The 17,500-nt window shown below is 49.0% G+C and overlaps 1 protein-coding gene across 1 annotated transcript in view; it reads left to right on the forward strand.

Annotated features, from left to right (window-relative positions):
* The window catches only part of LOC116371760 (glypican-6-like), a gene marked incomplete at its 5' end in the record, with an annotated part of 136,685 nt that overhangs the window by 144 nt on the left and 119,041 nt on the right, over positions 1-17,500 (forward strand). The window contains 2 exons of the mRNA XM_031820745.1: positions 618-747; positions 1,575-1,740. Of these exons, the coding sequence (XP_031676605.1) occupies positions 618-747; positions 1,575-1,740 (296 nt within the window). The remainder of the gene's footprint in view (positions 1-617; positions 748-1,574; positions 1,741-17,500) is intronic.

Here is a 17,500-nt window from a genome sequence, read left to right on the forward strand (position 1 = left end):
GAGGAGTCAACTCTGTCAGCTTGGATATCCCTCCTCCTCAGTTCTGGCTGAGGCCGTTTGAATCACTCCCTTGGTCCTCCCAATGACCGCCTCCCAAATGGTGCTCTATTGCCTTTATAGTGCATTACCTTTGACCAGAGATCTATAGGCCCTATAGTGCACTAAGTAGGGAATCGGGTGCCATTTGGGACATATCACAACCCATGACCGTTGCCTGAGGTTTCTGTACACTTCCTGTAAATGACCCATCACACACAGATCCTTCTCTTCCCGTCACCATGACTACCTCTCCCTTCTGACCTCAGCCCTCAGCCTTCAGCCCATCTCCCAGAACATGGTCTTCCCATCACCATGACGACCTCTCCCCTCTGATCTCAGCCTTCAGCCCATCTCCCAGGCCCTGAACTTCCCATCACCATGACTACCTCTCCCCTCTGACCTCAGCCTTCAGCCCATCTCCCAGAACCTGGTCTTCCCATCACCATGACGACCTCTCCCCTCTGACCTCAACCTTCAGCCCATCTCCCAGAATCCGGGCCTTCCCATCACCATGACTACCTCTCCCCTCTGACCTCAGCCTTCCCATCACCATGACGACCTCTCCCCTTTGACCTCAGCCTTCAGCCCATCTCCCAGGCCCTGAACTTCTGTCACCATGACTACCTCTCCCCTCTGACCTCAGCCTTCAGCCCATCTCCCAGAACTTGGTCTTCCCATCACCATGACTACCTCTCCCCTCTGACCTCAGTACTATCCTTAACCCAGATACTGTGTGAGAGGTGATCATCTAGCCTGGTACTATCCTTAACCCAGATACTGTGTGAGAGGTGATCCTCTAGCCTGGTACTATCCTTAACCCAGATACTGTGTGAGAGGTGATCCTCTAGCCTGGTACTATCCTTAACCCAGATACTGTGTGAGAGGTGATCCTCTAGCCTGGTACTATCCTTAACCCAGATACTGTGTGAGAGGTGGTCCTCTAGCCTGGTACTATCCTTAACCCAGATACTGTGTGAGAGGTGATCCTCTAGCCTGGTACTATCCTTAACCCAGATACTGTGTGAGAGGTGATCCTCTAGCCTGGTACTATCCTTAACCCAGATACTGTGTGAGAGGTGATCCTCTAGCCTGGTACTATCCTTAACCCAGATACTGTGTGAGAGGTGATCCTCTAGCCTGGTACTATCCTTAACCCAGATACTGTGTGAGAGGTGATCCTCTAGCCTGGTACTATCCTTAACCCAGATACTGTGTGAGAGGTGATCCTCTAGCCTGGTACTATCCTTAACCCAGATACTGTGTGAGAGGTGATCCTCTAGCCTGGTACTATCCTTAACCCAGATACTGTGTGAGAGGTGATCCTCTAGCCTGGTACTATCCTTAACCCAGATACTGTGTGAGAGGTGATCCTCTAGCCTGGTACTATCCTTAACCCAGATACTGTGTGAGAGGTGATCCTCTAGCCTGGTACTATCCTTAACCCAGATACTGTGTGAGAGGTGATCCTCTAGCCTGGTAAACATGACAAGGCAACATAAGTCATTTATCTCCAACATGTTTCTCTCTCCCCCAAGGTGAATGTGGCCCCCGCCTGCATCAGGGCCCTGACTAAGATGTTGTACTGTCCGTACTGCAGGGGCCTGCCTGGGCTGAAGCCCTGTCATAACTACTGCCATAATGTGATGAGAGGCTGTCTGGCTAACCAGGCTGACCTAGATCCTGAGTGGAACCTCTTCATAGGTGAGAAAACACATGACATGTCCTCTCTCTCTGTGTGTGTGTGTGTGTGTGTGTGTGTGTGTGTGTGTGTGTGTGTGTGTGTGTGTGTGTGTGTGTGTGTGTGTGTGTGTGTGTGTGTGTGTGTGTGTGTGTGTGTGTGTGTGTGTGTGTGTGTGTCTGTGTGTGTGTGTGTGTGTGTGTGACAGTTCTATGATTTACTATGTTCTGTCTGTTGTGCCTGGGACAGTGGTGTCTTTCAAACTAAACCCTGGTCCCTGCTGTTAGAGCCTCATAACTAAACCCTGGTCCCTGCTGTTAGAGCCTGATAACTGAACCCTGGTCCCTGCTGTTAGAACCTGATAACTAAACCCTGGTCCCTGCTGTTAGAGCCTCATAACTAAACCCTGGTCCCTGCTGTTAGAGCCTGATAACTAAACCCTGGTCCCTGCTGTTAGAGCCTGATAACTAAACCCTGGTTCCTGCTGTTAGAGCCTGATAACTAAACCCTGGTCCCTGCTGTTAGAGCCTGATAACTAAACCCTGGTCCCTGCTGTTAGAGTCTGATAACTAAACCCCCTGCTGTTAGAGTCTGATAACTAAACCCTGGTCCCTGCTGTTAGAGTCTAGTAACTAAAACCTGGTCCCTGCTGTTAGAGCCTGATAACTAAACCCTGCTGTTAGAGCCTGATAACTAAACCCTGGTCCCTGATGTTAGAGCCTGATAACTAAACCCTGGTCCCTGCTGTTAGAGCCTGGTAACTAAACCCTGGTCCCTGCTTTTAGAGCCTCATAACTAAACCCTGGTCCCTGCTGTTAGAGCCTGATAACTAAACCCTGGTCCCTGCTGTTAGAGCCTGAACGACTAAACCCTGGTCCCTGCTGTTAGAGTCTGATAACTAAACCCTGGTCCCTGCTGTTAGAGCCTGATAACTAAACCCTGGTCCCTGCTGTTAGAGCCTGATAACTAAACCCTGGTCCCTGCTGTTAGAGTCTGATAACTAAACCCTGGTCCCTGCTGTTAGAGTCTGATAACTAAACCATGGTCCCTGCTGTTAGAGTCTGATAACTAAACCCTGGTCCCTGCTGTTAGAGTCTGATAACTAAACCCTGGTCCCTGCTGTTAGAGCCTGGTAACTAAACCCTGGTCCCTGCTCTTAGAGCCGGATGACTAAACCCTGGTCCCTGCTGTTAGAGCCTGATAACTAAACCCTGGTCCCTGCTGTTAGAGCCTGATAACTGAACCCTGGTCCCTGCTGTTAGAGCCTCATAACTAAACCCTGGTCCCTGCTCTTAGAGCCGGATGACTAAACCCTGGTCCCTGCTGTTAGAGCCTGATGACTGAACCCTGGTCCCTGCTGTTAGAGCCTGATAACTAAACCCTGGTCCCTGCTGTTAGTGCTTGATAACTGAACCCTGGTCCCTGCTGTTAGAGCCTCGTAACTAAACCCTGGTCCCTGCTGTTAGAGCCTGGTAACTAAACCCTGGTCCCTGCTGTTAGAGCCTGGTAACTAAACCCTGGTCCCTGCTGTTAGAGCCTGATAACTAAACCCTGGTCCCTGCTGTTAGAGCCTGATAACTAAACCCTGGTCCCTGATGTTAGAGCCTGATAACTGAACCCTGGTCCCTGCTTTTAGAGCCTGATAACTAAACCCTGGTCCCTGCTGTTAGAGCCTGGTAACTAAACCCTGGTCCCTGCTGTTAGAGCCTGGTAACTAAACCCTGGTCCCTGCTGTTAGAGCCTGATAACTAAACCCTGGTTCCTGCTGTTAGAGCCTGATAACTAAACCCTGCTGTTAGAGCCTGATAACTAAACCCTGGTCCCCGCTGTTAGAGCCTGATAACTAAACCCTGGTCCCTGCTGTTAGAGCCTCATAACTAAACCCTGCTGTTAAAGCCTCATAACTAAACCCTGACCCCTGCTATTAGAGCCTGATAACTAAACCCTGGTCCCTGATGTTAGAGCCTGATAACTAAACCCTGGTCCCTGCTGTTAGAGCCTGATAACTAAACCCTGGTCCCTGCTGTTAGAGCCTGATAACTAAACCCTGGTCCCTGCTGTTAGAGCATGATAACTAAACCCTGGTCCCTGCTGTTAGAGCCTGAACGACTAAACCCTGGTCCCTGCTGTTAGAGCCTGATAACTAAACCCTGGTCCCTGCTGTTAGAGTCTGATAACTAAAGCCTGGTCCCTGCTGTTAGAGCCTGATAACTAAACCCTGGTCCCTGCTGTTAGAGCCTGATAACTAAACCCTGGTCCCTGCTGTTAGAGCCTGATAACTAAACCCTGGTCCCTGCTGTTAGAGTCTGATAACTAAACCCTGGTCCCTGCTGTTAGAGTCTGATAACTAAACCCTGGTCCCTGCTGTTAGAGTCTGATAACTAAACCCTGGTCCCTGCTGTTAGAGCCTGGTAACTAAACCCTGGTCCCTGCTCTTAGAGCCGGATGACTAAACCCTGGTCCCTGCTGTTAGAGCCTGATAACTAAACCCTGGTCCCTGCTGTTAGAGCCTGATAACTGAACCCTGGTCCCTGCTGTTAGAGCCTCATAACTAAACCCTGGTCCCTGCTGTTAGAGCCTGGTAACTAAACCCTGGTCCCTGCTGTTAGAGCCTGGTAACTAAACCCTGGTCCCTGCTGTTAGAGCCTGGTAACTAAACCCTGGTCCCTGCTGTTAGAGCCTGATAACTAAACCCTGGTCCCTGCTGTTAGAGCCTCATAACTAAACCCTGCTGTTAAAGCCTCATAACTAAACCCTGGTCCCTGCTGTTAGAGCCTGAAAACTAAACCCTGGTCCCTGATGTTAGAGCCTGATAACTGAACCCTGGTCCCTGCTTTTAGAACCTGATAACTAAACCCTGGTCCCTGCTGTTAGAGCCTGATAACTAAACCCTGGTCCCTGCTGTTAGAGCCTGATAACTAAACCCTGGTCCCTGCTTTTAGAGCCTGGTAACTAAACCCTGGTCCCTGCTGTTAGAGCCTGATGACTAAACCTGCTGTTACAGCCTGATAACTAAACCCTGGTCCCTGCTGTCAGAGCCTGGTAACAAAACCCTGGTCCCTGCTGTTAGAGCCTGATAACTAAACCCTGGTCCCTGCTGTTAGAGACTGATAACTAAACCCTGGTCCCTGCTGTTAGAACCTGATAACTAATCCCTGGTCCCTGCTGTTAGAGTCTGATAACTAAACCCTGGCCCCTGCTGTTAGAGCCTGATAACTAAACCCTGGTCCCTGCTGTTAGAGCCTGATAACTGAACCCTAGTCCCTGCTGTTAGAACCTGATAACTAAACCCTGGTCCCTGCTGTTAGAGTCTGATAACTAAACCCTGGTCCCTGCTGTTAGAGCCTGATAACTAAACCCTGGTCCCTGCTGTTAGAGCCTGATAACTAAACCCTGGTCCCTGCTGTTAGAGCCTGATAACTAAACCCTAGTCCCTGCTGTTAGAGCCTGATAACTAAACCCTGGTCCCTGCTGTTAGAGCCTGATAACTAAACCCTGGTCCCTGCTGTTAGAGCCTGATAACTAAACCCTAGTCCCTGCTGTTAGAGCCTGATAACTAAACACTGGTCCCTGCTGTTAGAGCCTGATAACTAAACCCTGCTGTTAGAGCCTGATAACTAAACCCTGGTCCCTGCTGTTAGAGTCTGATAACTAAACCCTGGTCCCTGCTGTTAGAGTCTAGTAACTAAAACCTGGTCCCTGCTGTTAGAGCCTGATAACTAAACCCTGCTGTTAGAGCCTGATAACTAAACCCTGGTCCCTGCTGTTAGAGCCTCATAACTAAACCCTGGTCCCTGCTGTTAGAGCCTCATAACTAAACCCTGCTGTTAGAGCCTGATAACTAAACCCTGGTCCCTGCTGTTAGAGCCGGATGACTAGACCCTGGTCCCTGCTGTTAGAGCCTGATAACTAAACCCTGGTCCCTGCTGTTAGAGCCTGATAACTAAACCCTGGTCCCTGCTGTTAGAGCCTGATAACTAAACCCTGGTCCCTGCTGTTAGAGCCTGATAACTAAACCCTGGTCCCTGCTGTTAGAGTCTGATAACTAAACCCTGGTCCCTGCTGTTAGAGCCTGATAACTAAACCCTGGTCCCTGCTGTTAGAGCCTGATAACTAAACCCTGGTCCCTGCTGTTAGAGCCTGATAACTAAACCCTGGTCCCTGCTGTTAGAGCCTGATAACTAAACCCTGGTCCCTGCTGTTAGAGCCTGATAACTAAACCCTGGTCTCTGCTGTTAGAGCCTCATAACTAAACCCTGGTCACTGCTGTTAGATCCTGATACCTAAACCCTGGTCCCTGATGTTAGAGCCGGGTAACTAAACCCTGGTCCCTGCTGTTAGAGCCTGATGACTAAACCCTGGTCCCTGCTGTTAGAGCCTGATAACTAAACCCTGGTCCCTGCTGGTCGGATGGAAACCCCTTCTGTTTGGTGTTCCATGCTGGTCTGCACGGTGGGTATTGTTTCAGTAAGGAGCTGTTCCCAAGCCCTCCTCTGTAATGGGGACTGGGGGAGGCAGCTATATTCTTTGTACAAAATGATACCCTATTCTCTATTTAGTGGTCTATTCTGGTCAAAGTTAGTGCACTATATAGGGGACATGGGTTAATTTGTGAGGCAGATGGTACGATCCCTCTTGTAGCAGGATCTGAAAACAGTGGGGTGTATTTTAAAGACGAGTCTCACCAGAGGTCAGCATACATCACTTCTCAGTCCTGTGCCTATGTATGTGTGTGTGTGTGACCAGGAGATGACCCAACACAGAACAGACCCAACACAGCACAGACCCAACACAACACAGACCCAACACAGACCCAACACAGCACAGACCCAACACAGCACAGACCCAACACAGCACAGACCCCAACACAACACAGACCCAACACAGCACAGACCCAACACAGCACAGACCCAACACAGCACAGACCCAACACAACACAACAGAGCACAGACCCAACAGAGCACAGACCCAACAGAGCACAGACCCAACACAACACAGACCCAACACAACACAGACCCAACACAGCACAGACCCAACACAACACAGACCCAACACAGCACAGACCCAACACAGCAGAGACCCAACACAACACAGACCCAACACAGCAAGACCCAACACAGCACAGACCCAACACAACACAGACCCAACACAGACCCAACACAACACAACCCCAACACAACACAGACCCACACAGACCCAACACAACACAGACCCAACACAGCACAGACCCAACCAACACAGACCCAACACAGGACCCAACACAGCACAGACCCAACACAGCACAGACCCAACACAACACAGACCCAACACAGCACAGACCCAACACAGCACAGACCCAACACAACACAGACCCAACACAACACAGACCCAACACAGCACAGACCCAACACAACACAGACCCAACACAGCACAGACCCAACACAGCCACAGACCCAACACAAACCGAGACCCAACACAGCACAGACCCAACACAGCACAGACCCAACACAGCACAGACCCAACACAACACAACAAAGACCCAACACAGCACAGACCCCAACACAACACAACAGAGCACAGACCCAACAGAGCACAGACCCAACCACAGCACAGACCCAACACAACACAGACCCAACACAGAACAGACCCCCAACACAGAACAGACCCAACACAGCACAGACCCAACACAACACAGACCCAACACAGACCCAACACAACACAGACCCAACACAGCACAGACCCAACACAACACAGACCCAACACAGACCCAACACAGCACAGACCCAACACAACACAGACTCAACACAGCACAGACCCAACACAACACAGACTCAACACAGCACAGACCCAACACAGCACAGACCCAACACAGCCCAGACCCAACACAACAACAGACCCAACACAGCACAGACCCAACACAGCACAGACCCAACACAACACAGACCCAACACAGCACAGACCCAACACAGCACAGACCCAACTCAGCACAGACCCCAACCAGCACAGACCCAACACAACACAGACCCAACACAGCACAGACCCAACACAACACAGACCCAACACAGCACAGACCCAACACAGAACACAGACCCAACACAGCACAGACCCAACACAGCACAGACCCAACACAGCACAGACCCAACACATTGCACAGACCCAACACAACACAGACCCAACACAGCACAGACCCAACACAAACACAGACTCAACACAGCACAGACCCAACACAGACCCAACACAGCACAGACCCAACACAACACAGACCCAACACAGCACAGACCCAAACAGCAACACAGTACCCCAACACAGACCTAAACAACAACAGCACAGACCCCAACACAGCACAGACCCAACACAACACAGACCCAACACAGCACAGACCCAACACAACACAGACCCAACACAGCACAGACCCAACACAGCAGTAGACCCAACACAACACAGACCCAACACAGCACAGAACCAACACAGCACAGACCCAACACAGCACAGACCCACACAGCACAACCCAACACACACAGACCCAACAACAGCACAGACCCACACACACAACACAGACCCAACACAGCCCAGGACCCACCCAACACAGACCCAACACAGCACAGCACAGACCCAACACAACACAGACCCAACACAGACCCAACACAAACACAGACTCAACCACAGCACAGACCCAACACAGCACAGACCCAACACAAAACAGACCCCAACACAACACAGACCCAACACAGGCACAGACCCAACACAGCACAGACCCAACACAGCACAGACCCAACACAGCACAGACCCAACACAACACAGACCCAACACAGCACAGACCCAACATAGCACGGACCCCAACACAACACAACACAGACCCAACACAACACAGACCCAAACACAGCACAGACCCAACACAGCACAGACCCAACACAGCGCATACCCAACACAGCACAGACCCAACACAGCACAGACCCAACACAGCACAGACCCAACACAACACAGACTCAACACAGCACAGACTCAACACAGCACAGACACAACACAACACAGACCCAACACAACACAGACCCAACACAGACCCAACACAACACAGACCCAACACAGCACAGACCCAACACAACACAGACCCAACACAACACAGACTCAACACAGCACAAACCTAACACAACACAGACCCAACACAACACAGACACAACACAGACCCAACACAGCACAGACCCAACACAACACAGACCCAACACAACACAACACAGACCCAACACAACACAAACCCAACACATCACATCACAGACCCAACACAACACAGACCCAACACAACACAGAGCCAACACAACACAGACCCAACACAACACAGACCCAACACAGCACAGACACAACACAACACAGAACCAACACAACACAGACCCAACACAGCACAGACCCAACACAGCACAGACCCAACACAGCACAGACCCAACTCAACACAGACACCACACAGCACAGACCCCACACAGCACAGACCCAACACAACACAGACCCAACACAACACAGACACAACACAGACCCAACACAACACAGACCCAACACAGCACAGACCCAACACAACACAGACCCAACACAACAACAAACCCAACACAGCACAGACCCAACACAACACAGACCCAACACAACACAGACCCAACACAACACAGACCCAACACATCACAGACCCAACACAGCACAGACCCAACACAACACAGAACCAACACAACACAGACCCAACACAGCACAGACCCAACACAGCACAGACCCAACACAGCACAGACCCAACTCAACACAGACCCAACACGGCACAGACCCCACACAGCACAGACCCAACACAGCACAGACCCAACACAGCACAGACCCAACACAGACCCAACACAGCACAGACCCAACACAGACCCAACACAGCACAGACCCAACACAGACCCAACACAGCGCATACCCAACACAGCACAGACCCAACACAGCACAGACCCAACACAGCACAGACCCAACACAACACAGACTCAACACAGCACAGACTCAACACAGCACAGACACAACACAACACAGACCCAACACAACACAGACCCAACACAGACCCAACACAACACAGACCCAACACAGCACAGACCCAACACAACACAGACCCAACACAACACAGACTCAACACAGCACACAAACCTAACACAACACAGACCCAACACAACACAGACACAACACAGACCCAACACAACACAGACCCAACACAGCACAGACCCAACCACAACACAGACCCAACACAACACAACACAGACCCAACACAACACAAACCCAACACATCACAGACCCAACACAACACAGACCCCAACACAACACAGAGCCAACACAACACAGACCCAACACAACACAGACCCAACACAGCACAGACACAACACAACACAGAACCAACACAACACAGACCCAACACAGCACAGACCCAACACAGCACAGACCCAACACAGCACAGACCCCAACTCAACACAGACCCCACACAGCACAGACCCCACACAGCACAGACCCAACACAACACAGACCCAACACAACACAGACACAACACAGACCCAACACAACACAGACCCAACACAGCACAGACCCAACACAACACAGACCCAACACAACACAGACCCAACACAACACAAACCCAACACAGCACAGACCCAACACAACACAGACCCAACACAACACAGACCCAACACAACACAGACCCAACACATCACAGACCCAACACAGCACAGACCCCAACACAACACAGAACCAACACAACACAGACCCAACACAGCACAGACCCAACACAGCACAGACCCAACACAGCACAGACCCAACTCAACACAGACCCAACACGGCACAGACCCCACACAGCACAGACCCAACACAGCACAGACCCAACACAGCACAGACCCAACACAGACCCAACACAGCACAGACCCAACACAGACCCAACACAGCACAGCACAGACCCAACACAACACAGACCCAACACAACACAGACCCAACACAGCACAGACCCAACACAGCACAGACCCAACACAACACAACACAGACCCAACACAACACAGACCCAACACAGCACAGACCCAACACAGCACAGACCCAGCACAGACCCAACACAACACAGACCCAACACAGACCCAACACAGACCCAACACAGACCCAACACAGCACAGACCCAACACAACACAGACCCAACACAGCACAGACCCAACACAACACAGACCCAACACAGCACAGACCCAACACAGCACAGACCCAACACAGCACAGACCCAACACAACACAGACCCAACACAACACAGACCCAACACAGGCCCAACACAACACAAACCCAACACATCACATCACAGACCCAACACAACACAGAGCCAACACAACACAGACCCAACACAACACAGACCCAACACAGCACAGACACAACACAACACAGAACCAACACAACACAGACCCAACACAGCACAGACCCAACACAGCACAGACCCAACACAGCACAGACCCCAACTCAACACAGACACCACACAGCACAGACCCCACACAGCACAGACCCAACACAACACAGACCCAACACAACACAGACACAACACAGACCCAACACAACACAGACCCAACACAGCACAGACCCAACACAACACAGACCCAACACAACACAAACCCAACACAGCACAGACCCAACACAACACAGACCCAACACAACACAGACCCAACACAACACAGACCCAACACATCACAGACCCAACACAGCACAGACCCAACACAAACACAGAACCAACACAACACAGACCCAACACAGCACAGACCCAACACAGCACAGACCCAACACAGCACAGACCCAACTCAACACAGACCCAACACGGCACAGACCCCACACAGCACAGACCCAACACAGCACAGACCCAACACAGCACAGACCCAACACAGACCCAACACAGCACAGACCCAACACAGACCCAACACAGCACAGACCCAACACAGACCCAACACAGCGCATACCCAACACAGCACAGACCCAACACAGCACAGACCCAACACAGCACAGACCCAACACAACACAGACTCAACACAGCACAGACTCAACACAGCACAGACACAACACAACACAGACCCAACACAACACAGACCCAACACAGACCCAACACAACACAGACCCAACACAGCACAGACCCAACACAACACAGACCCAACACAACACAGACTCAACACAGCACAAACCTAACACAACACAGACCCAACACAACACAGACACAACACAGACCCAACACAACACAGACCCAACACAGCACAGACCCAACACAACACAGACCCAACACAACACAACACAGACCCAACACAACACAAACCCAACACATCACAGACCCAACACAACACAGACCCAACACAACACAGAGCCAACACAACACAGACCCAACACAACACAGACCCAACACAGCACAGACACAACACAACACAGAACCAACACAACACAGACCCAACACAGCACAGACCCAACACAGCACAGACCCAACACAGCACAGACCCAACTCAACACAGACCCCACACAGCACAGACCCCACACAGCACAGACCCAACACAACACAGACCCAACACAACACAGACACAACACAGACCCAACACAACACAGACCCAACACAGCACAGACCCAACACAACACAGACCCAACACAACACAGACCCAACACAACACAAACCCAACACAGCACAGACCCAACACAACACAGACCCAACACAACACAGACCCAACACAACACAGACCCAACACATCACAGACCCAACACAGCACAGACCCAACACAACACAGAACCAACACAACACAGACCCAACACAGCACAGACCCAACACAGCACAGACCCAACACAGCACAGACCCAACTCAACACAGACCCAACACGGCACAGACCCCACACAGCACAGACCCAACACAGCACAGACCCAACACAGCACAGACCCAACACAGACCCAACACAGCACAGACCCAACACAGACCCAACACAGCACAGCACAGACCCAACACAACACAGACCCAACACAACACAGACCCAACACAGCACAGACCCAACACAGCACAGACCCAACACAACACAACACAGACCCAACACAACACAGACCCAACACAGCACAGACCCAACACAGCACAGACCCAGCACAGACCCAACACAACACAGACCCAACACAGACCCAACACAGACCCAACACAGACCCAACACAGCACAGACCCAACACAACACAGACCCAACACAGCACAGACCCAACACAACACAGACCCAACACAGCACAGACCCAACACAGCACAGACCCAACACAGCACAGACCCAACACAACACAGACCCAACACAACACAGACCCAACACAGGCCGCAAGCGCAGGGTGTGATCTCACATCTCGGCTAAACGTTAAAAAGTTTTCATCTTGTTCAAAGGGAACAAGGCAGAGTATGGCTGCCGACGGCTGTTATACAAGACATTTAATATGAAAACTACAGTCGCAACAGAGTGATGAATCTTGTTTGATGAACAGAGCCTCGGGCATATATAAATAGTGTGCTTTTAATTTAGTTAGGCTGTTATAACAGAGATAGTTTGTGTTTCAGAAGGAGTGAAGTGTTCAGTTTCAATTAGAACAGGGAACCCTGGGGGAGCGTTCTCTCTATGCTGCATAAAAGGGTCCTATTGTGACGTTTCTTGGCCTTTTCTATTCATCTTCTCTGTCAACGCTGCTCTCCATTAGCCAATACAGTGAGGCTTCACAACTGATATTGATCTGCTTTTTGGAAAGACAAACCCCTGCATCCCAAATGGCCCACTGTTCCCTAACATATTGACATCCTGTTTACACGTGGGCTCTGGTCTAAAGTAGGGCACTTACAGAAGGAATAGGCTGGCATTTGAGACTCGGGAAGCATAACAGGTCCGTGGTCGATGAGTTGCATTAGAACTGATAGTTCTGATAGTCTCTCTGATTGTCTCTCTCTCTCTCTCTCTGCATTGTAGATATTTATAGATTCTGCTGTGTGACTCTCGTTGTCCCTAAAACAGCCCTTATGACAGGAGGCTTGTTGCTTGTAACGGTGTTTAACCTCCGTCTCTGTCTGCCTTTCTCTCTGTACGTGGTGCGTTTACCGTGCAGACCGTGCAGGCTTGGCTCTTCATGCTTTAAAATGCCACTGTCAATAGCATGGATTCTTCAGCAGCCTGCTGGGCCTTTAGGATACGAATAAAGCCACTTTAACTTCTTTACAGTTCATCTCTAAAACTAACTCTCCACCCTCACTAAGGGAAACTAAGTCTCACCCTCACTAAGGGGAAACTAAGTCTCCACCCTCACTAAGGGGAAACTAAGTCTCCCACCCTCACTAAGGGGAAACTAAGTCTCCACCCCTCACTAAGGGGAAACTAAGTCTCCTCACCCTCACTAAGGGGAAACTAAGTCTCCACCCTCACTAAGGGGAACTATCTCTCCACCCTCGCTAAGGGGAAACTAACTCTCCACCCTCGCTAAAGGGAAACTAACTCTCCAACCTCACTAAGGGGAAACTAAGTCTCCACCCTCGCTAAGGGGAAACTAACTCTCCACCCTCACTAAGGGGAAACTAAGTCTCCACCCTCACTAAGGGGAAATTAAGTCTCCACCCTCACTAAAGGGAAACTAAGTCTCCACCCTCACTAAGGGGAAACTAACTCTCCACCCTCACTAAGGGGAAACTAAGTCTCCACCCTCACTAAGGGGAAACTAACTCTCCACCCTCACTAAGGGGAAACTAAGTCTCCACCCTCACTAAGGGGAAACTAACTCTCCACCCTCACTAAGGGGAAACTAAGTCTCCACCCTCACTAAGGGGAAACTAAGTCTCCACCCTCACTAAGGGGAAACTAAGTCTCCACCCTCATTAAGGGGAAACTAACTCTCCACCCTCACTAAGGGGAAACTAACTCTCCACCCTCACTAAGGGGAAACTAAGTCTCCACCCTCACTAAGGGGAAACTAACTCTCCACCCTCACTCAGGGGAAACTAACTCTCCACCCTCACTAAGGGGAAACTAACTCTCCACCCTCACTAAGGGGAAACTAACTCTCCACCCTCGCTAAGGGGAAACTCTCAGCCCCTTTCTCTAGATTGTTGTTGTGTTGATGCATCACATGCTCTATGTTTGTTAACGCAAAAGCTTCACATTTGGGATTATTTTTTTTATTTCACCTTTATTTAACCAGGTAGACTAGTTGAGAACACCTTTATTTAACCAGGTAGGCCAGTTGAGAACACCTTTATTTAACCATGTAGGCCAGTTGAGAACACCTTTATTTAACCAGGTAGGCTAGTTGAGAACACCTTTATTTAACCAGGTAGGCCAGTTGAGAACACCTTTATTTAACCATGTAGGCCAGTTGAGAACACCTTTATTTAACCAGGTAGGCTAGTTGAGAACACCTTTATTTAATCAGGTAGGCTAGTTGAGAACACCTTTATTTAACCAGGTAGGCTAGTTGAGAACACCTTTATTTAACCAGGTAGGCTAGTTGAGAACACCTTTATTTAACCAGGTAGGCTAGTTGAGAACACCTTTATTTAACCATGTAGGCTAGTTGAGAACACCTTTATTTAACCAGGTAGGCTAGTTGAGAACACCTTTATTTAACCATGTAGGCCAGTTGAGAACACCGTTATTTAACCATGTAGGCCAGTTGAGAACACCTTTATTTAACCAGGTGGCCAGTTGAGAACACCTTTATTTAACCAGGTAGGCTAGTTGAGAACACCTTTATTTAACCAGGTAGGCTAGTTGAGAACACCTTTATTTAACCAGGTAGGCTAGTTGAGAACACCTTTATTTAACCAGGTAGACTAGTTGAGAACACCTTTATTTAACCAGGTAGGCTAGTTGAGAACACCTTTATTTAACCAGGTAGGCTAGTTGAGAACACCTTTATTTAACCATGTAGGCTAGTTGAGAACACCTTTATTTAACCAGGTAGGCTAGTTGAGAACACCTTTATTTAACCAGGTAGGCTAGTTGAGAACACCTTTATTTAACCAGGTAGGCTAGTTGAGAACACCTTTATTTAACCAGGTAGACTAGTTGAGAACACCTTTATTTAACCAGGTAGGCTAGTTGAGAACACCTTTATTTAACCAGGTAGGCTAGTTGAGAACACCTTTATTTAACCATGTAGGCTAGTTGAGAACACCTTTATTTAACCAGGTAGGCTAGTTTGAGAACACCTTTATTTAACCAGGTAGGCCAGTTGAGAACACCTTTATTTAACCAGGTAGGCTAGTTGAGAACACCTTTATTTAACCAGGTAGGCTAGTTGAGAACACCTTTATTTAACCAGGTAGGCTAGTTGAGAACACCTTTATTTAACCAGGTAGGCTAGTTGAGAACACCTTTATTTAACCAGGTAGGCTAGTTGAGAACACCTTTATTTAACCAGGTAGGCCAGTTGAGAACACCTTTATTTAACCAGGTAGGCTAGTTGAGAACACCTTTATTTAACCAGGTAGGCCAGTTGAGAACACCTTTATTTAACCAGGGAGGCTAGTTGAGAACACCTTTATTTAACCAGGTAGGCTAGTTGAGAACACCTTTATTTAATCAGGTAGGCCAGTTGAGAACACCTTTATTTAACCAGGTAGGCTAGTTGAGAACACCTTTATTTAACCAGGTAGGCTAGTTGAGAACACCTTTATTTAACCAGGTAGGCTAGTTGAGAACACCTTTATTTAACCAGGTAGACTAGTTGAGAACACCTTTATTTAACCAGGTAGGCTAGTTGAGAACACCTTTATTTAACCAGGTAGGCTAGTTGAGACACCTTTATTTAACCATGTAGGCTAGTTGAGAACACCTTTATTTAACCAGGTAGGCTAGTTGAGAACACCTTTATTTAACCAGGTAGGCCTAGTTGAGACACACCTTTATTTAACCATGTAGGCTAGTTGAGAACACCTTTATTTAACCGGTAGGCTAGTTGATGAACACCTTTATTTAACCAGGTAGGCTAGTTGAGAACACCTTTATTTAAACCAGGTAGGCTAGTTGAGAACCACCTTTATTTAACCAGGTAGGCTAGTTGAGAACACCTTTATTTAACCAGGTAGGCTAGTTGAGAACACCTTTATTTAACCAGGTAGGCCAGTTGAGAACACCTTTATTTAACCAGGTAGGCTAGTTGAGAACACCTTTATTTAACCAGGTAGGGCCAGTTGAGAAACACCTTTATTTAACCAGGGAGGCTAGTTGAGAACACCTTTATTTAACCAGGTTAGGCCTAGTTGAGAACACCTTTATTTAAACCAGGTAGGCCAGTTGAGAACACCTTTATTAACCAGGTAGGCTAGTTGAGAACACCTTTATTTAACCAGGTAGGCTAGTTGAGAACACCTTATTTAACCAGGTAGGCTAGTTGAGAACACCTTTATTTAACCAGTGAGGCTAGTTGAGGACAGACCTTTATTTAACCAGGTAGGCCGAGTTGAGAACACCGTTATTTATTAACCAGAGGTAGGCTAAGTTCAGAACACCTTTATTTAACCAGGTAGGCCAGTTGAGAACACCTTTATTTAACCAGGTAGGCTAGTTGAGAACACCTTTATTTAACCAGGTAGGCTAGTTTGAGAACACCTTTATTTAACCAGGTAGGCTAGTTGAGAACACCTTTATTTAACCAGGTAGGCTAGTTGAGAAACACCTTTATTTAACCAGGTAGGCCAGTTGAGAACACCTTTATTTAACCAGGTAGGCCAGTTGAGAACACCTTTATTTAACCAGGTAGGCTAGTTGAGAACACCTTTATTTAACCAGGTAGGCTAGTTGAGAACACCTTTATTTAACCAGGTGC

This window comes from Oncorhynchus kisutch, unplaced genomic scaffold (genome assembly GCF_002021735.2).
Source record: "Oncorhynchus kisutch isolate 150728-3 unplaced genomic scaffold, Okis_V2 scaffold3639, whole genome shotgun sequence".
In the NCBI taxonomy this organism is placed as follows: Eukaryota; Metazoa; Chordata; class Actinopteri; order Salmoniformes; family Salmonidae; genus Oncorhynchus; species Oncorhynchus kisutch.